The sequence below is a fragment of the Littorina saxatilis genome, linkage group LG11, assembly GCF_037325665.1.
Source record: "Littorina saxatilis isolate snail1 linkage group LG11, US_GU_Lsax_2.0, whole genome shotgun sequence".
Lineage (NCBI taxonomy): Eukaryota > Metazoa > Mollusca > Gastropoda > Littorinimorpha > Littorinidae > Littorina > Littorina saxatilis.
The window spans coordinates 19260686-19283105 of record NC_090255.1 but is presented as its reverse complement, the minus strand read 5'-3'; the positions used below and the strand labels follow the sequence as shown (position 1 = coordinate 19283105).

The 22420-nt window shown below is 38.1% G+C and overlaps 1 protein-coding gene across 1 annotated transcript in view; it reads left to right on the top strand.

The window, feature by feature from the left end:
• The window catches only part of LOC138979498 (zinc finger C2HC domain-containing protein 1A-like), a 24376-nt gene extending 12327 nt beyond the window's left edge, over positions 1-12049 (top strand). The window contains exons 7-9 of the mRNA XM_070352208.1: positions 5-9; positions 568-611; positions 7512-12049. Of these exons, the coding sequence (XP_070208309.1) occupies positions 5-9; positions 568-611; positions 7512-8115 (653 nt within the window). The 3' untranslated portion in view covers positions 8116-12049. The remainder of the gene's footprint in view (positions 1-4; positions 10-567; positions 612-7511) is intronic.
• Positions 12050-22420: the final 10371 nt, after the last annotated feature.

Below are 22420 nucleotides of genomic sequence, written 5' to 3'. Positions count from 1 at the left end.
TTAGTCCAGGTATGGGGAAATGACCTGATTTATGATGAAATTGTTTTGTCCAGGTATGAGAAAATTACCTGATTTAATATGATAAAATTGTTTTGTCCAGGTATGGGGAAATGACCTGATTTATGATGAAATTGTTTTGTCCAGGTATGGGAAAATTACCTGATTTAATATGATGAAATTGTTTTGTCCAGGTATGAGAAAATTACCTGATTTATTATGATGAACTTGTTTTGTCCAGGTATGAGAAAATTACCTGATTTATTATGATGAAATTGTTTTGTCCAGGTATGGGAAAATTACCTGATTTAATATGATGAAATTGTTTTGTCCAGGTATGGGAAAATTACCTGATTTAATATGATGAAATTGTTTTGTCCAGGTATGGGAAAATTACCTGATTTATTATGATGAACTTGTTTTGTCCAGGTATGAGAAAATTACCTGATTTATTATGATGAAATTGTTTTGTCCAGGTATGGGAAAATTACCTGATTTATTATGATGAAATTGTTTTGTCCAGGTATGGGAAAATTACCTGATTTATTATGATGAAATTGTTTTGTCCAGGTATGGGAGCGCCAACATCAAGAGGAAGAGGCACTGGTTACCAGGTATGTTTCCCTGCATTCTCATTTGTCTTGTGATCGTCTTACTGCAAACTACAGTTCAATAATATCCATTCAGTCGCACTTGAGTGAATGTGTATATACCTAGCTTAAATCTCTCTGTACTGTCAAGTTTGTCCCAAGGGTGTCCTTTTACTGTATGCCACTGTATGTGCTCATGCAGATCTCAGTATAGTGCGAACTGCTTAATGTTGTCTTGATGTACTTAAAACTTTATTCTGCGTGCAAAAAAATCTGTGAATGTACTAATTAAGTATGTGATTAAACATTTTCATATGCATGCTAGCAGTTTTAACTTAGTCTTTTGTGCTTTCATTCAACAAGAGTAATCAACCTCTGGTCATTGTACTTGTTTTTTGTCGTTGGTTTTGTTGTTGTTGTTGTTGCTTTGTTTGTGTAGATGTTTGTCTTTTCATCATATTTATATCTACTTGTACATTCATTTTAACCTCTCCCCCTACCTCCCAGTTTCCTCTCCCGGCTACTCTGTGGTTGTGCAACATCAAAAAGTCGTAATAGTCCACAAATAAGAAAATAAAAAAACTATAGCTGTTAAGGTTCCAAAATTCAGAATAAAAAAACAAGAAAGGTGTGTTATTGAAACTTTAATAATGACAAAACAAAACGTTACACAAACACTGATCTTTGACCCGCAGCCTGAGCGCTCTTTTAAGTGAACAGACAGACAAACACTCATAATAGAGAAAATACACTTTGTCATTACCATCCCGAAGAAGTGACTACAACGTTCTGTTTTGTCATAATTAAACGTTCCAATGACATACCTTTCTTGTTTTTTTGATTCTGTAATATTATTAGTCGGAAGTCCAGCTCAGATTGCTGAGTCTCAGTCACTCAAACGCATGAAGTCAGCACAGTCGAACCTGTCATAAAACGACCAGTCCCAAAGGCAAAGGACTGAACTAAAAGTGGTCATTGTAGCTGTTCCTAGCTTGTGTTTCAGTGTAAGTTAAAAATAGCCCAGCATAGCACTGAGAGAGCTATTCGCTGCTGTGTTGTCTCTGCTGTGGGGAAAGGATGGACGCTAAAAATAGCCTGCAGCTAAAGTAGCAGAAATGAAGCCCTGGGAACAGCTGTGCTAGCTAGCTGGACAGGTGGTTGCCATGGAAGAGTAACATTTTGTATGAAAAAACTCACCTCGTCGGGGATCCTTTGGGGTGGTTGTAACGGAAAGGTACTGGTCGTCAAGGCAGGTTCAACTGTACAATGTACTTGCTACATTAGTTATCCTGCATTCTGATTGGATGTTACCATTTATGTTTCCTTGCTTGTAGTTTTTTGACATTTTGTTCAATAGAATTAATGGAGTGGCCGCATTAATTTGCTTGAGCTTTCCTTTTTCATTTGCTGTAGATATTTTGTATCTATAATGTTTATTTCTTATTGACAGGGGCTGGCAGTGTGAGTACTCTGTTGATTTGACCCGCTTTTTCTCGTTTCACACACTTTGTGTGAGTCTCTTCTAACCACCATTTTCATTGAAGGGGTCAAATCTGTCAACTTTACTATCCTGATTGTGCTACCCATTTTCCAAACGGTTATTTGCTTATAAGCATGAATCCTGTTTGTCATAGAACCCCCTTCCCCTTTACAAACAAAGAAAAAAATCTTTGTCTATAGCTCTAGCCCTTCACAACAGGCAATAATTACACATTAACATGCTTCCATTTGAAACTTTGTGGATTGTGGATTGACGCCCTCCCAAAGTCTTATTGAAGCCCTCTGTCGCTTCGCTTCGTTAAGCTTAAATTAACTATGTCGCCAATTACCTTGCTCTCATGGGTGTTTATACATTGATTACATCTCTACAAGGGAAAAAAAGTGTCGCATAAGGAATTTAACAAATACTCCACATCTGGCTGCATGGCTGCCTTTTCAATTCCAATATTTCCATATCCATCGACCGTTACGATGTTAGTTATTTCTGGCCCGGCTACAATCTACTTCACCACAGCCTGTTTGCTAGAATTTATTTTCAATTGCATGATGATGCTTGGAAATAACTCTGTTGCGGGTTTATGGGCTGTTAATTGTAGAGTATTTTGCACCACTTTAAAGAAGAATAACTGATTGATGCAAGTACAATATAATTGTAACGCGTACAGTCGCAGCAATTTATCAGTGGAGGCACAAGATATAGTTAGCTATTTTGTGCATATACTTTTTGGGAGAGTTTAAAAAAAAGTGTCATTTCAAGCGAACACTGCAGAAGATGCACATCAGAGCCCATTTTTCACTGTGACTCCGATGATTGGTGGCCTTAACTCATTGTCTCCCAGGTACGGATATATCCATACCCACTCATAAGGCTATATCTGACCTGGTACGGATATATCCGTACACACAGTCACTTCAGTCGCTTCCTGCTGTAACGTCGATCTAACGCCTGCATTCCATCGTGTTGGACACAGTTTCTACACAGTTACTACAATTCTGAGTGACCTGCTGCAGCACAGCTGGTCTCGGCTAAACAAAAACTTGGTCAACATAGGTGGGGTAGAAAGTGTTAACTGATCAGTAGCAATGTCTGTATCAGTGTTCTCAAAGGGGTGCAACTCTCAGTGTTCTCAAAGGGGTGCAACTCTCAGTGTTCTCAAAGGGGTGCAACTCTCAGTGTTCTCAAAGGGGTGCAACTCTCAGTGTTCTCAAAGGGGTGCAACTCTCCCAGCATCCATGGTCTTTTTTTCTTCTTTTAAACTTTTTTTGTTTTACATTTCAACTAATTTTTTATTTGGGACTGCAGTTTTCAAAGCTGAAAATATGGATACAGTTTTCAAATTTGACCCCTTCATTGCTCAGGTTTGCGACTTTCAAAACGTGTTGGCTTTACTGTGTACTAACCATAATCAATAGTAAATATTTTATTCCTCCGTATTATATTTTCCCCAGCTAGGACTGTCTTACCAAATGACATGTTAGCTGTTACTAAAAGGACAACAATGTTACATGTACTTACTATGTAGAAGGGTTGTGGCAATTACCTGTAGGGTTGGGTTAATTGGCCGGTCTTCATACCTGAAGTATATTGATGCAGCTTGAAATTGGATCTAAATCAGCTCTGCAAGTAGTAATCATGACATAATGTGTTTCCATGTATGCTAATTAAGCTTTATATGCAGTCATTCTTTAATTTCCTGTGCTGTATGTATTTTTTTTTACAGACACGGAAGCTCCACAACAATGCTGGTGTGCCTTTTTAAACTTTTAGGTGTTTTTTTGTGAAAGCAGACTTTTAATTCTGATTGCTGTTACTTGCACAATTTTAAATGAGAGAGCTGAGTGAGTGTTTAATGATTCTGAAATTGTTCAATTTGGTTTTTAAAAGAATCATCCTTGCTTTGTAAATTTTTTTAAAATTTAGAGTGTATCTAAGATTTATTAGCTTTGTAAAGTTGGGACATGTTTCAAGGGATCTGTAGAATTTACATCTGTCTTTTATATATAGTTCTATATGTTACTTTTATAACCATACTTGTGAACTCAGTAAAATTAGTAAAGCATCGCCTGGCACTGAAAGGGTCAAATTTGAACAACTTTATCCACTAAAGGGAGGACATAATATTCTATACCGATCCACACCTCAATCAACCTGTATAACCCCCCTACTCCTACAATCACCCATATTCTTCCGTTCAAAAAGTAAATCCTACCCACAAGTATTTATCAGGAAATCCAAATCTCCAAGGTTTCGTTATTAGTTTTTTTACTATCAGTTCATAATATGCACACAAAAAATAAACACATACACACGCACGCACCATCGCCGCCACAACAACACATGTGTAATTTCCCTTTCATGCTATACTATTTCTTTTACATGTATATGCTTATGTTCTTCCCCTATATCCTCACCCTGCTTCTTAATGTCTTAGAAACAGATTCTTGTATTTGCCAATTGTGACCCTCCACCACGAAATGAGTCGCATGTCACCTCGCGCGGTTCTGCGCTAGGCTTAATATAAGTCCGGGGAGTGTCTGGTAACAGTGTGAGGGTCACTTTAGTCACAGGCTTATAACTCAAACAGTTTTCGCTCTTTTCTAAAACGGTTTTCACCACTGGATTGAGCATAAAAAACCCTTTAGGAAAATGTAACAATATGAAAATCATGCAAAGGTGACATGCGACTCATTCCGTGGTGGAGGGTCACAATTCAGGATGACTTGCATGGTTTTGGTACTTTAATTAGTACAGCCATAGTAAAGATCTGAAAATGCAGCTCACTTGAGATCACATTAGCTTTTATATGTAGGAGCTAGGACAGCTGTCAGCGGGAAACAGTATGTGTTGTGGTTGACAGGAAACTGTTACAAGTTTCTAACAGTAAAAAAAAATTGTTAATGCCAGGTCAGTCCTATTAATTTGTCATTGTTATGTCTAATAATGATTATGTGACTATGGTTTGTGGTACTGTTGCATTTTTGTGTGCATTTAAATACTTATGCACTTTTGGTGTGTGTGTTTCTTTATTTTATTTTTTAGGTAATGCATGTACTAGATTACAAAATTTCTAATGCTTAATCACTGAATGATTAGCAATGAGTAGGTCTTACAGAAAGTTGTCGCTCTTAGGCCAAACAAAAATATATGTTTGTTTAGGGTAACCTTATTAAAAAAAAAAGATAGGGTCGGTAGGTCGGCTTTTTAAAAAATTTAATTATTTTTTTATTTATTTTTTATTTAGTCGATTTTAAAGGAGGTTACTTCCCTTAGTCTCGGTATGGTTTGCAAAATGTGCCAAAAGTTTTTTGGTTTTTTTTAGAAATGGAAAAAAAGTTTTAGTGTCGGCGCGAAAAATATGGTCGGTCGGGTTACCCGGGCCTAAACCAACATATATTTTTGTTTGGCCTTACAAGTCATCTGGCCAAACTATGAAAGTCAGCAACAAGTCATTATAGTTTGTTTATGGGGAAAGGGGAAAGGATGGAAAGCAGCAGCTAGCTGTCATTGTCTCAGCTAGCTGGTATTTTTAACCTAGGTTGACTTTTTCTTTTTCAATATTTCTGCATTTCAGTTGTTGAAAAACTGTAACAATTTAAAGCAATTAACACGAACTCAGCAGCGCTGGTGTTGAGAAATTCATATAGGGATTTAATTTATTTACCTGCGTCTTTAGATCATAAAGACTTTGATTGACGAAAACGGTATGTCAGCTTACGAATTGAAAGAACTAATGTTTAGATACATCGTGACTGCATGTAAGGAATCAGAAACTAATGGACTCATGTGTGTTTTGGCTAAATATCTAAGATTTTGTTAGTTTGTTTTTCCCAGTATTTTTCCTTTCTGTTTCTTCTTCTTCAAGCCTTCAGAAAAGTGTATTTGGAGATTTTACCCTTTCAGATAGTGCACAATTGTTGGATAATTTGTTGCATGATATTTGCAGTTTCCTGGATTTTGTTACAAAAAAATTATGCATGTTATTTTCCTGTTTTTCTGTTTGGACCAAGATTTTCTTTTTTATGGTTTGCTAACAGGAAATGGGGAGTTAATTCAGGAAATTGATATTTGGACAGTTTTGTACTCACAGACAGATGCACAGACTCTTTTATCCACACACAAACACACTTCCATGCACACATGCAAACACTGTCATGCACACTCACACACACACACACACACACACACACACACACACACACACACACATGTGCACACACTTACTTACACACACACACACACACACACACACACACACACACACACTTACACACACACACACACTTACACACACACACACACATGTGCACACACTTACACACACACACACACACACACACACACACACACACACACACACACACACACACACACACACTTTGTGCACATGCAGACATTCATCATGTAGGCATGTGTGTGTTTGTCTACTCACACTCACAGACAGTACAGTAATGCTGATGGGGTCTATGTTGACCAAAAGAGTGGGATTCCCTGTAGGTGGAGTTCCTGGAGGGGGATTCCCTGTATACAGGGAATCCTACAGGGTGGAGTTTTTCAATAAAACTTGCAAACCATACTCAAATTTCTAAGAAATATCAAAAAAGATTGAAAAACATCAAATTCTACCGATGTCGCCAAGCATCACGTGACTTTCAGCGATATCAGCGACACGCTACAGGAACTAAATCCTGTGGAATCCCCCTCCAGGAACTCCACCTACAGGGAATCCCACTCTTTTGGTCGACATAGACCCCCATCAGCTACAGTAATACCCTAACCTCTTGTTTGAAGCATCGTTTCAATGTCATCATGGCATTTTGGCTAATAATTAACTCCATTCTTGGCGATTCATTCTCCATGTAAAATATTCTCTTAAATATGATTGACAATACATGATTTAACATTCTTTTATCTTTCTATCCATACCTGATACCAGGAACGAATATAAACACTATTTCATAATAAGTATAATCAGTTTTGTCCTCTTCCTGGAAAGCTGTGTAAAAGGAGTTACGCCAAAGTTCAAGGACAATGTGGGGGGCTGTAGCTCAGGTGGTAGAGCACTGGACTTGTGGTCCTAGGGTCACGGGTTCAAATCTAGCTGGGCCGGGACGGACAAGGGTCAACTTTATGTACAGACTCAGAGACGGTAACCATGTTCTACCCCCGTGTCACCACTGTGGCATGTAAAAGACCTCGGTCATTCTGCCATAAGTGCAGGTGGCTGATTACACCTAAACACGCATGCATCCACCTGGGTAGCGCAACCCTGTTGCTGCTAACTTTCCACTGGGAGGAAGCGACCCGAATTTCCCAGCGATGGGACAATAAAGTAATGAAAATGTAAATGGAAAAAAAGAGAGAGAGAATTGTATTTCCACACTAAATCCATCTCTCACCTGTAGTACCCTTACCTGTCTTTTCAGAGCCGGCGCTAGAGATCGGGGTCCAGAACACCACCACGCCAGAAACGCAGCAACTACATCAGGCTACGACCACGACATCCATCACCTCCGAGCAACAACCACCCTCTCCAGCTCCCCCCACGACCAGTCCCCCGAACCCCCCCAACCGTCCTCAAGACCAACCCGAGGCTTCGCTTACAACCCCCACAGCAAACTCGCCAGCATCACAGACAGGGGAACCGGAGATGCCTTCGAACGAAGACAGCCCACTTCGGGAAAGTACGCGAGCGAAAGAAATAACAGTAACGACAACAGCGCAAAAAGAGAAACAGCCTTTATGGGGGTCGGGCGCCGAAAACCAACCTATGCAGAAGATTTCTATGACAGCAGAGAGCAGTCTCCGGAGTACGACGAGAATCGCTACAAGAGTCCTAAGGAGTACTATTACCAACCCCACAAGGTGGAGAGAAACGGCTATAGTACGGTGAGGAAAACTCGTGGAGGTGTACCCGTGACAGCCACCGTAGGCTTCACCAAGTTCTGCCACGAGTGTGGGTCACGGTATCCCATAGCAACAGCCAAGTTTTGCTGTGATTGTGGGACCCGTAGAATGGCTTTGTCATGACCCAGCGGTGCTGTGTTTTTGCGGGGGAAAGCTGTTGGTAAAATCTCTACTGTTAAGGTTTTGTGTTAGGTCTCATGGAAAAATTGATGGGAAGTTTTACATTTCAGGCTGTCAGTTAAGTGAGGAACATCACAGTGTGTTATTTGATTCTCTCTCTTACTTCGCCGATTGTCTTTTCGGTCTAGTAAGTCACTTAGGGCGTCAAGCATTCATTAACATATTGAATTAAATTTAGAAAACTATTGTCATACAATAGACGACTTTTGGAATTTAGAAAACTATTGTCATACAATAGACGACCTTTGGAAATAACCCTTTGGGGGATTTCATGGGAGCTATTAGAGAGTTGCATCCTTTAAAAAGAATGAAACAAACAGAGCGGCCATGCACTGATAAGCGGAGTGTCATATCAAGTGGATTTTGCATAACTTATAATTTATGCGCATTGGAGCTCAGTGTTCACTGTGATGTTTTCCCTCTACTAATGAGTGGCAATATTCTACAAGTGGTTTTTTTTATTTTTGAAGGGGCCCAACTTTTCCACAATTAACCTGTAAAAACCCCAAACAAATAATACTTCCAAACGTCATCTAATTGGCATGAATGACTGTCTTAAACCCATATTTTCATTCACGTGAGGTTCATATGCTGTGTCATATATATATATTCTTCTGAAGAACAATAAGGAAGAACACAGGCAGTAAAGGGTTGTTAAGATATTTTAGAATGAATGGGGGGGGGGGGGGGGGGTGAGGGGAGGAAGAGGAGAAGGCTGGAGAACTCGCGTGCCATTTCATCATTGGGTTAAAAGGAGGTGTATACTGTGCAGTGACTATCGATCACTGGTGTTGGTGTGTTGTTCGGCCATACGAAGAGAAAAATTGTAAGTTTTACGCCCTCACGGCAAAGCCATTAGGGGCATGTTACACGCGAAAACCTGTTTGGCCATACACAGGGTTGGTTTGTGTAGTGCAGTGTCTGTGTTTCAACGAGGTGGTGTGTACATTTTCGTATAGACATTTTCAAAAGAAAATTCACATGTGCTTTTTTTATTCTTCAAGGTTTTATGTAGAGAATATTTTTTTAATGGAAGTTTTGAATTACTTTTTTTAATGGATTGATTGATTACTCCATAACCATGTTTAATTGGAATGTTTGATTTTATATTGTGTAGAAAGCGTTTCACAGGTTTTTATGTAAAATATATTTTTGAAGAAAATGGAAGGTGAGAGAAAAAGGGGCACATGGCAGATTTGTAGAAGAAAAATGCATCCAGTGCTTTCCAACATTTGGAATACTGTGTAGCTCATTTAGCTCCACTTCTTCTTTCTTCTTCTGCGTTCGTGGGCTGAAACTCCCATGTACACTCGTGTTTTTACACGAGTGGAATTTTACGTGTATGACCGTTTTTGTCTTGTGCTTGCGTGTACACACGAAGGGGGATAAGCCACTAGCAGGTCTGCAGATAAGTTGACCTAGGAGATCGGAAAAATCTCCACACTCATAACACACCAGGCGGCCGCGGCCGGGAATCGAACCCTCGACCTTCCGATTAAGAGGCCGACGTCTTAACACCATGCCACAGCGCCCGTCATTTAGCTCCACTAGCAGCTGTGAATTAAAAACAAGGCGAACTGCAGACTTCGTCGCGTCAACAACCCTGACAGTGTAGCATGGCAACGGGAACGCAGAAGAAGAAAACAAGGAAACTAATTTTGTGCAGGTTATCAGGTTTTACCTTACAATTTGTCTGTGTGCATAATATGTTGAAACAGCCTGAGACAAACCCTTCAGGTTTTATCCCAGTGAAAGACATGTTTGTGATATTTTTGTTCTGGAAAATTATTGAAAAGGATTTAGCTTATTATAAATCAAGCATGTGATGTTAGTCTTTATCTTGTTTTTGGTTGTGTATCGTTGGCTGTCTTTGTACTCTCCCTTCCTTCTCTCTCTCTTTCGTTCTTCTTTTCTTTCTGTCTCTGTGGGTGGGTGTCAGAGTGGTTGGGTATTTGGGTGCGTGCGTTCGTGCATGGGTGTTATTGCTTCTCCTCTTTCTCCTTTGTTTTCCATTCCTCTTTACTGTTCTGCTGTGTTTTTCTGCATCTGCAAACTTTCAGTTTTGTGTTCTTGTTCTTGTTTGTGTGTGTGTGTGTGTGTGTGTGTGTGTGTGTGTGTGTGTGGTTTTGACCAATTATGCACTGTATATTTTATTGCTTGTGCTAGCTCTGTGTAAATATATCTTGCCTTGCCAGTGTTTTGTGTGAAGAGGTATGGACGTGATTAATTGTACTGCTTGTTAGAAATTTCGAAATTGCACAGAGACAGAAGTTGGATTAGATTCTATGCTAACACTAAACTGTTGCCAGTTTAAATATTCCGTCCGCTGCGATGTTAATGCACATACATGTATTTAGCTGTTGTGTGTTATTTATAAACGCAGAGAAACCCGCCTTTTAATGATCTCCTCTAACGCATATTCATGTTTTTAGCTGTTAATTGTGTTTGATTGATGAATGCAGTGAAACCCCGCCTTTTTCAGCCTCCTCCCCCTTTTTCCTGTCACTCGCCTACAGGTATTTAGCTGTATGTGATTAATAAATACAAGGAAACCACACCCTTCCCTCCCTTTTTAACGACATCCTATGACGCACATGTAATTCTTCTTCTTCTTCTTCTTTGTTCATGGGCTTAGACTCCCACGTTCACTCATGTTTTTTTGCACGAGTGGATTTTTACGTGCATGGCCGTTTTTACCCCGCCATTCAGGCAGCATACGCCGATTTCGGGGGAGGCATGCTGGGTATTTTTGTGTTTCTATAACCCACCGAACTCTGACATGGATCACAGGATCTTTTCCGTGCGCACTCGGTCTTGTGCTTGCGTGTACACAGGAAGGGGGTAAAGCCACTAGCAGGTCTGCACATAGGTTGACCTGGGAGATCGGAAAAATCTCCACTCTTAACCCACCAGGCGGCAGCGACCGGGATTCGAACTCCCGACCTCCCGATTAGGAGGCCGACGTCTTACCACCACGCCACTGCACCCGTCTACATGTAATTCTATTTCGCTGTCATGTGTTATTTATATGAATACAATGAAACCCTCCTTGTTTTACCCTTGTTAAGTGTTTCTTGTATAGAATATAGTCAATTTTTGTAAAGATTTTAGTCAAGCAGTATGTAAGAAATGTTATGTCCTTTGTACTGAAAACTTGCATTCTCCCAGTGAGGTAATACATTGTACTACGTTGCAAGCCCCTGGAGCAAATTTTTGATTAGTGCTTTTGTGAACAAGAAACAATTGACAAGTGGCTCTATCCCATCTCCCCCTTTTGCCCGTCGCGATATAACCTTCGTGGTTGAAAACGACGTTAAACACCAAATAAATAAAGAAAGAAAGGGAGGGTTCCCCTGTGTGCGTATTTGTATTTTTAGTTCAAATTGTAACAATGTTGAAGATGCTTGAGAAGGATTTTGTTAATTTCTTTTTTTAACAATGCTATCAAAATACCCCTGCGTTGTAAAAAAAATTATGATGAGTGTCCTTCACACTTAACTGAAAAAGCAAAACATATTATTAGTGATACCTCAGCATGACAAATCTGTGAAAATGTATAATTACTATGAAACTGAAAGAATGTTTACATTTAGATTCATAGGGAATACTCGTTTATGTGATCATTCCAGCAAATTGAAGACCTGTATATTTCGGCTCATATTTATTTACGGGATCAAGAGCATTAATTTATTACTCTTTTTTTTTTTAAAAGAGAATTATTTATTTACCGAAATGGGAACCAAGAGCATTAAAACCTGACATCTGGTTAAAGATGCATTCCTTTTCATGTTCAAACATGTACAGAAATTCTTTCTGTAAAGATTGGGAAATTGAAAAAAAGGATTTGTGCAGGTTATCTTGTGCCACTTACCAACAACAACAAAATCAATAAAAAGGGATTATCCAATAAAAAATTCAGATTCTTCTGCATTAAGAAATGCACATTTGTGTGCATTAAATTAAAAATTGTTGGTACTAAAAGTTATTGAGTACAGTTTATCTCTTCTTAGATTCTTCAGATTAACAGATTTAAATTCACAATCTTGTGCATTAAATTAAAGATTTTTTGCTGAATACAGTTTACCCCTTCTTAGATTCTTCAGATAAACAGATTTAAATTCACAATCTTGTGCATTATATTAAAGATTTATACAATTGTTAGTGTAGAGTGTATAGAATACAGTTTACATCTTATTTATATTAGATTCTCATGATAAAAAGCTTGAAATTCACGCTCTTATGCATTAAATAAAATATTGTTAGTATTGGACATTTTAACCAGCTTCTAGTTGCAGTTTATCGGCTTACAATAGCTGAATATGCTTAGCATCAATGTTTTAGTAGTGCATACATATAGACATTGTTTGAAACGATCTTTATAAGATTAAAATAAAGATGTTAATGTGGAGTTTATTGTGTTTTCTTCCTCTTAACAACACACACAAACAACACACACACACACACACACACACACACACACACACACACACACACACACACACACACACACACACACACACACTAACAACACACACAAACAACACACACACACACACACACACACACACACACACACACATGCGCGCGCCCACGCTTGCGAGTGCATTGTTTGATATTTTTTTAATTTTATTACCGTTCTCGTCGCATTGTCACAAACACGACTTTGCCTCATGGTCAGAAACAAGACTTGCAAATAAACGATAATACAGTGGTTGATGTGGGGAAAGGAGCGTTAGAGAGAGAAAGAGCAGGCTCAGGTAGACGATAATAAGAAAGATCGAGAGAGAGCGACTGATGCAGAGAGAAGGGGGCGGAGGGGAGACAGACAGACACACTGAGACAAGTAGACAGACGGATTGAAAAACGGTTTATAAATTTTGACAATTAATGCATTGAACTCAGTTTTTGTTCACAATTATGAAAGCAGAAGAACAAACAAGTCGCTTAAGGCGAAATTACTACATTTAATCAAGCTCAACTCAACTCATTCAACTCACAGAATGAAACTGAACGTAGTCCGCCGCTAGTGCAAAAGGCAGTGAAAGTGACGAGCCTGTTTGGCGCGGTAGCTGTTGCGCTGTGCTTCATAGCACGCTTTACTGTACCTCTCTTCGTTTTAACTTTCTGAGCGTGTTTTTAATCCAAACATATCATATCTATATGTTTTTGGAATCAGGAACCGACAAGGAATAAGATGAAATAGTTTTTAAAACGATTTCGGAAATTTAATTTTGATCATAATTTTTATCTTTTTAATTTTCAGAGCTTGTTTTTATTCCAAATATAACATATGTATATGTTTTTGGAATCAGAAAATGACGAAGAATAAGATGAAAATTTTTTTTGATCGTTTAATAAATAAATAGTTTTAATTACAAGTTTCCGATTTTTAATGACCAAACTCACTCATTAGTTTTTAAGCCACCAAACTGAAATGCAATACCAAACCCCGGGCTTCGTCGAAGATTGCTTGGCCAAAATTTCAATCAATTTGATTGAAAAATGAGGGTGTGACAGTGCCGCCTCAACTTTCACGAAAAGCCGGATATGACGTCATCAAAGACATTTATCGAAAAAAATAAAAAAAACTGTCCGGGGATATCATACCCAGGAACTCTCATGTCAAATTTCATAAAGATCGGTCCAGTAGTTTAGTCTGAATCGCTCTACACACACACACAGACACACGCACATACACCACGACCCTCGTCTCGATTCCCCCCTCGATGTTAAAACATTTAGTCATAACTTGACTAAATGTAAAAAGGCTGGAGTCCTCCCCTTCTAAAAGTGATAAAAGTGTTTTCAAAAGCAAACTTTTCTGTAAGTTTAAGTAATGCTGAGGTCAGAAACGACAATTCTTCTTCTTCTTCGTACGACGGTTGTGTCAGACTCGGAATCTGGAGGATGCCATGAACATGGACGTTCTTTCCAGGTCCTCCAGTGCTCCCCACATTTTGGTCCTCAGATCTGTTTGGTCAGGCCATGTCTGGATCCGCAGTTGGTCGAGGAGGGGACATGCTTGGAGAACATGTTCTGGAGTCTGATCTCCCTCTCCACAGTCACAGAAACAACAATTAAAATAGGGCTTAACGTGCTTATTTCCAAGATTACAACTGAAACTTGAGTATAGGGTATCAGACATTTCCACGAAACAACTACTAATGAAATGTCTAAGATCGCATCCGAAGAAAAGAGATAGAGGAACGGTATGAACAGTTACTTTGCTGGTAAGTTGGGAAAAAATGACAAGTTTGTACCAGCTTTTGGAACAAAATATCAAGCATGAAACGCAAACAAATATAGAATTCAACGTGTGAAAGTATTAAGAGATTTCTAAAACTTTGTCACATCCAAGAATAAGTATCAAACCACTGTAAAAGTATGAATACCCCTTAACGTGCTACTTTTTCAATTGTGGTGCTTCTACTACCCGTACCCCCTACCCATTTTGACAGAAAATCGGCTTCTAGTCGACGCCCAAGAAAAAAGCAACTAGAGGGACGATCATGTAATGACATTGTTAAATTATAGTTTTTGTGCAAATTCGAGGATTGCGAAAGAGAGAAACAACAAGAAACAAGCGTAAAGCCCGTATATTTAAAACATGATGTACGAAAATTCAGTATTGGTTATCAGATTTTTGCACAAGACTCACCAATGAATAAATTAAATACCTGGTTTCAATCAGTGCTTTACCAATGCTATTTTTTCTTCTCTATTTGAGACACGTAAGTTGGGCGGAAGACCTACTTTAATTCAACTTCCTGTTCTCATGAGGAGGAATGTACCTTTACATTAAGATGTTATTACAGAAAAAAAGTTATTGCTTATTTTTTTCTTTATCATATTGAGGCTAGAGAAAGGGAGAATGTACGTTCTGGCTCACCGATTCCGACAGACCCTAAATATTAACGCAAAATAGGCTTCTGGACTAAACTTTTACTAAAATGAAACATGCGACAAAATCAGAAAAATACTGCATAAATCCATACAAAAAAAATACAGTAAAGTAAGGTTGTTTTGAACCAATGCCGGGTCTGTCGGAATCAGTAACCCAGAACGTACATTCTCCCTTTCTCTTATACAACATTCTTAAGCTCAATACGCTCTCTCATTTACAAACTTTACTTCATGTGTTCTTTCACTGTTAGAATTATATCTGATACATGCAATGTGACTGTCTAAACGAATAGTTAACTCTTTACAAGTGATTCTATTTTTACTTTTTCTTCCCGTCCTATTTGAATCCCCTTTTTTAAAAACTGCTTTTTCAGATCTTCTATATCGATTGGCTTGTTATATTCAGCTCGTGTTTTTGTTTGAATACTTGTTTTCTTACTTTTGTAGTCATCAAAGTCTGTTTGTATCTGTTTGAATTCTTCGTCAGAAACTTTTGAATCTTCAAGTGCTTTACTGATAGACAGTTTTAGGCTAGACAATTTTGATGATGCAAGAGTGGAAATGGATTCGTGTTTTTCAAGCTTTTTCACAATTTTTTTCATTATAGCTGATGCTATAAATGATAAACCACCAACTGCTGCTGCGACACCACCTAGGATTAGAGAAACTGGAGTCCCTACTCCGGTAGCTAACAGAATCCCGTTACACCTGCAGCTGATGCAAGGATAGTAGAACCAGTGCTGGCATTAGAAAGGCTGTTGTAAGTTGTTGAGTACTTACGTCTAGCGCGAGAATATTTTTCTAATTCATCTTCTAGTTGTTTTTGTATATTACTAATGTGTGCCAGTCTGAATTGTTGACTTTCTGCTGCACTTTCATCAATATTAGGATAAAGCTTCACACTGCTAGTCATCTTTTTAATGCAAAATATAAAATATTTATCTTAATTCTCACTCGCCAGTGTTTCTGCTAAGCTTTGAAGCTGTTCATTGCTTAACACCTTATCTGTATAGTAGAAAGCAATCAAATCAAGATAAGTAAGATTAATACTTCTTATTTCTGTTAAATTATTTATATCTGCGTTAACAACAACATTTTGGTTTGACGTCTGTTTTTTTATTGTGTTAGAATCCTTTTGAACAGCAATAAATACTCTGACTTCTTCAACATTTAATGGTCTCCAGTTGAGATTTATTCCTCTCATTAGAACAGTGTTTGTGGTTTCTTCCCTTTTCCTGACAACTATATCAAATATCATAGTTGCATTCTGCCCTATTGGAAGCTTGGGTATAAAATCGACAATGGTGTCAGCGTCCTTTTCAACACTTTGTTTTCTGTGAATGAGATAGTTGTTCTTATGGAAAGGTTTAACTGCAACTTCTCCCCTGCTGTTAATCGCAGGAACAAGGCTAACAATTAGTGGTCCAGCATTGATTGACTTACGGAATGTGTCGTCTTTTCCAACAAGAGTGTATGGACTCACAAATTCAAACTTCATTTCCCAGTCAATCTTTTTTATAACAGGACTAAGTACCCATTTTTTATTCTGATGTTTCCACATGTAGAATGTGTCATCGACAATTGGATCAGGTACATTAACATCACGGATTTGACCTAGTTTGAGAAATCTTGGTTTCTTTTCATCGTCGATTTCCTTTCTCTTGTAATAACCGGTGTCTGTAAACTCGAATGCATACACTGCACCAACTTCAGCATTGCTCTCAAAGTCGATAGCGTCTGCTAAATCTTTCAACTCTATAGTTGAACATGCAACAGGATAAGCTATTGTAGGTCCACTCGACATTTTAATACTCAATATTTTATGGAACTATTTCCAATGTAATGTTAAACAAACAATCAACTGGTTGTCCACTTTGATTTTTCAGATCAATGTGTAGGAATTCATGACACCCTTCCTCCAAGTCCTTGAACTGAAGTGTCTTAAATGTTGGCACGTGCATTTTACAAAAAGAGGCATCACTCGGTGGAAGAATCCTAAGCAGATCAGAACGCTGATCATTAAACAGATTATAGGATGTGTTAAGCTCTCTCATGTGAACAAACAGTACACTGTTAACATCCATGTCAATGGGACGTGTTCCCTTGTATATTTTTGTAATTCCAAGCATATCAAGGAGTTTGGTTGGAAACTCAACGTTTACTTCTCTAGTTTTGGGCATAGTAAGAGTAGCAATGAGACTTGCATGATTTAAACTCGCTGTAATACCTACTGGAGCAAACAATTCTTTCTCTAAAGTGCAGAAGTCATAGTAACCATCTTCTACAGAATGTGTTTTACCATTAATTCTAACCCAGTTGTTAGCCTTTTTTTTTACTGATATTATACCAAGTAACCTTGTACATAATTTCATGCAGTGCAACTTTCATTCCTCCATTTTGATTGTTGATAGGGTTTGCAAGTTTAACTGGCACACTAGTCTTCACATTTGTTAGTGTGATAAACATTTTTTATTCAACAACAAAAATGATTCAGTATAAATTCAACAAAGACATTAAATACAAAACTGGACCATATTACAATCCAAAGACTATTTCTTTCCATGAGTTGGACTTTGCTGTAACAGAAACAGAATCCATTCGCGTTAAAGTGCCTGACCCATTCCATTCTTACCTAAATCCCCCAATCAAAAATGATAGTGTTCCAAAGATGTGGAACTCTCACCCAATTCAGTTCTATCAGAATCAGTTAAACTTTGCAATATTCTGTGCAACCACAGGATGTGGAGTGTCCTATGCAGACCACATGAATAATTCAAACTTACTGACAAAGTGTGTGTACACATTTCACGTTTACTATCAGTGCAGGAGAATCTTGTCTGAACTTCAGGCACCAATGCCGCATGAAAAGAGCTGGAACCCATTCAACAATAGGATAAACATGAAAGTGTATGAGCGTCTCTGCAATGAATTCAATATAGATTTTAAGACCGACTTTAGGCAAAAGCAAGACAAAAACCATGGCATGGGAACACTATATTTATGGGGTGTCCACAGGAGGTATAATTTTGATTACTGGCCAGGTCATACATCTTTTTCTTCAAATGTGCAGGTACAGTTAGGATCAATAGAACAACAGCACCACAATGCATGGACTACTTTTATATTAGACACCGGCAAAGGTTTCACTGGATCAGGTGTTGAAAGGATCAATGAATCTATCCGAACATATGCGTGGTGCTTGCTAGGCTCGCAGGCACAGACACGATCAAACATAATGAGAACAAGCACAGGGTTTGGTGCACAGAAACAGTTGTTATCAAATTTAGAAGATGTCATAAACTCTGCAGTTGATCTGCCTTCCAGCATCAAAAGGTATCAAGACTCTCTCCGTTATGCAAGATCAAAAGTTGACTTTGCTGTTGGTAACGGCCTTTACATGTTACCTTCTGATCTCCAGCTGCAGATTGGAACAATAACAAATTATAACAATGAAATCATTATTGCTAGTGACACCCAGCCGCTTGGAAAGGGTGAAGAACTGAATTCAGAAATCAGAACGATGCTACAGCCATATCACAATGAACAGAAACAAAGCGTGACAAGTGAAGATCGGGCTGCAGGTGAAGATCATTCTGTCACTAGTGATGATCAAGCTGTTAGTATTAGTGATGATCATGAATCGCAGAAGACTGCTCTAGTAATTGGTGGAGTGGGTGTAGGCTTACTTTTGCTTTATTCTCGTTAGCAGAACACCTGCAATTAAAACTATTAGAGTCCAGAGATGTTCAGCCATGAAACCAACAACTTTACCTGCAAAAGATAACAGCCAGCTAACAATTGAACCAATGATTCCTGGAAGTGCATCCAAAGCTTTTGCTGCTAGTTTCTTTAATAGTTCTGCAATGTGTTTGAGTTGTTTCTTTACCCATCCCGGATCAGATGGAGATGAAGGTGAAGGTGGAGGTGGAGGTGTGACAGTGCCACCTGTGAGTGTTAACACTAATGTGCTTATTGCAAATCCTAACGCAGTTAGTATACTAGCTATTGTGATTCCCTGCTCTCTGAAAAGCGTTCTAATTCTTTCAGCAAGAGTTGTGTCTTCGTAAAGGATTCTTTGAATTGTATTTTTTATTCTGCTGACCTGTGTTCTCAGTTGTTCTCTATTATTACTTAGAACTTCTAACCTTATGGCTTTCTCCTCCTGCAAATCTTTTAAACGCTTAGAAATTCTGTTTTTTACTTCTTGTTCTAGGTTCAAATCATCAGCATCAGCAAGTTTTTGTTTCTCTTTGTTTATATCTTCATCCAGCTGACCTAGTTTTGACAAATTATTTGCTATTTCACCTCTGATGGTTTGTAGTGATTGATTAAGGGCTTCTATTTCTCTCATAGGTAATAGTTCATGTGGAGTCTTCAATGAAGTTTCCTCAGAAAAAGAAGTCTCTATCTCTTGTATAAGTTGATCAGCCTCATCTGCAAGTTTATTAAGATCTTGCAATGGAACAGATTCTATTTGAGTAGCAGTTGGTAGTCCTAGTTCTGCTTGTTGAAGTAAGGAAACAACATGGGAAGATGATGACCGTGTGCTAGGCACAATATCTAATTGCCTAAGTCGATTAGCAGTAAGTTTTTGTTTTAGTGAAACTTTTGATAGAAACTTAGCAGGATTAGATTTATATGTAAGTTGGACTTTTTCTCCTTTATCGCTAGTTGTATATAAATGATTTGCTTCCATTTTGAACTGGTTTGGATCTAAAACATCAGGTTCTTCTCCTAAACTTTTGTAGAAATCTCTAACTTTACCTTCCAGAAGTTCATGTCGTGCCACCTCATAATGCAGTGAATGATGGTAGGGAACCAAAGGGTTGCTTCGCTCATGTCGTCCGCTGGCTCAAATAAATCTTCAAATCCACCTTCTGCCATTTGTAACTTATTTTTTATTTTGAAAATAAAAAAAGATGGCACAATCGTTCGGTTCTGTTCTTGATCCTTACAGAAGGCTGAAAGAACCTCTCGGGGTAAAAGGAATAAGGCAAACAGTTATAGTTACAAATAATCCTTCTACTATTGATCAGAATGAAATACTTACTGTTAGGTTTCCTAATCTAGGTAAGAACGATGTTATTGTACCAGGCACTGTAAGACTATCATTCAAATTAGAATTAGAATCTGGCTCAGATGAAAATAGGACTTTGGCTTATAATGTAGGAAGAGCAATTGTGAGGAAGATTACTGTCAAACTGGAAGGGCGGGAAGTGATGTCATTGAATAATGCAGATGTTTTTTTAGTTTATGCAGATAATTGGTTAACTGACAATGAAAAGAAAAACAGAGTGTTTCAAGGGATTCAGTCAGACAATGGGATAAAAGTTAGAATAGGAGCAGGAGATAAAGCTGACAACAAAAAAGATAACGCTGTCAATGTTGCTTTTGGAAACAAATTTTGTATTCCACTTGACTTTGAACTCATAAATTCACATCCTCCCTTCTATCAAGGAGCATTGCGTGACAGGCTGTCATACGACCTGACTTTCAATAGTTATGATCGTGTTATGCTTTCACAAGACCCGGAAGCAAAGTATAAGGTGTCTGGAATTTCTTTAGAGTTTGATGTTGTAAACCATCCTGAACTGGCTAGACTTATAGAAAATCAGTACAGTTCTAAGCTGCCTATCTATTATGAAAGAGTGTTGAATCACAGTACACTTTCAAAAAGCCAGGCTGATCCAATCTGGAACATTAACTTGAATACACCAGCTAGGTCAATGAAGGGAATACTTATGTTGTTTGAGGAACCAAAAGATTCATATGAAAGGCAAATAGAAAAGTTTTACAATCCACTAATCAATAGAGTATATTGCACAATTGAAGGGCAGCCAAACCAAATATTTGCATCTGGCATGCTGCCATACCAACACTATGATGAAGCAAGAAAGTACTTTACTGGAGGAAGATTGAAAGACCCAACATCTGATCTTGTGGCTAAAGATCTACATTTACACGGTGTTGGCGTAGAAGATTTCTTAACAAATAAATATGCGTTATGGCTGGATCTCAGAACAACTGACGACAACAAACTGCATGGAAGTGGAAGGCGAATTGAAAACGGATCAGAAGGAATCACAATACAAATTGAAAAGGAAGTAGGGAGTAGTAGTAAATCAGTTAAGATCTACGTGTTTGTTGTGTCAGATGCGCAGTTAAACATCTCTGAAAGCAGATTACAGGATATTGTTTATTGAACGTGTTAAAATGAAGTATCTAGATTTTCTTCCAAAAGATCCACACTGTTCTTTGATTTGTGGGGCAACAGGTTGCGGCAAAACAAGATATGTTTTGGATTTATTACAGACTGTTTACATAAATCACTTTGAACACATAGTCATATTCTGTCCAACCATAAAGCATAACAGAACATACAAGGAGAGAAAATTCATATGGTCTGATCAAAATATATTTATTGTAAATCCTTCTGATCGTCTAAATGTTTGCTTGGAGCATTATTTCGATCTTTTTCAGAACACACCAACACTGTTTATTATTGATGACTGTGCAGCAGAACGTGACATTGTTAGAAAGAAAAGTGCACTAGCAAAGCTTGCATTCAGTGGACGACATGCATTAATATCAGTTTGGATATTAACACAAAAATACAATGCAGTTCTGAAAGACTTTAGAGAGCAACTCAAAACAATAACATTGTTCTATTCAAAGGACCGTGACAGTTTTGAAGAGTGTCTTCGAGAAAATGATGTCATTGAAAACAAACAGGAGAGAGAAAGAATAAAGAATAATCTGAAATCTTCTAAGCACTCGAAACTGGTTTTAAAAACTGATCAACCAGTTCAGTATGTATGTTTGTAGAAATCCTTGCTAAGTTCTTGTCAAGTTCTTACTCAAGTTCTTGTCAAGTTCTTACTCAAGTTCTTGTCAAGTTCTTGTCAAGTTCTTACTCAAGTTCTTGTTAAGTTCCTACCTAAGTTCTTACTCAAGTTCCTACCTAAGTTCTTGTTAAGTTCCTACCTAAGTTCTTACTCAAGTTTAATTACTAGATTTTAATTTTATTCTGCATCAAAATAAAATGAACTGTGATGAATTGCTGATGCAGACTGCTACAGATATTGAAATCTGTGACAGTAGGACTATACCTGATAAAAAAGAAAGATTGTATTCACTTGCTGTTTGTGGAAAAACAAAACACTACCTTGGGCAGCAGTTAACTGTGGAAGAAGTACAACATCTTTCCTCAGAAGATATAGAAAAGTATCATGGACGGTATGAATCAGTGCTTGGTTCTAAGATGGTTAGAAGTATTGGACAGACTGTTATAGGTTTGTACACAAAGATTTTTGGACATTTTACACCTCTCGACTCGGAGGAAGAC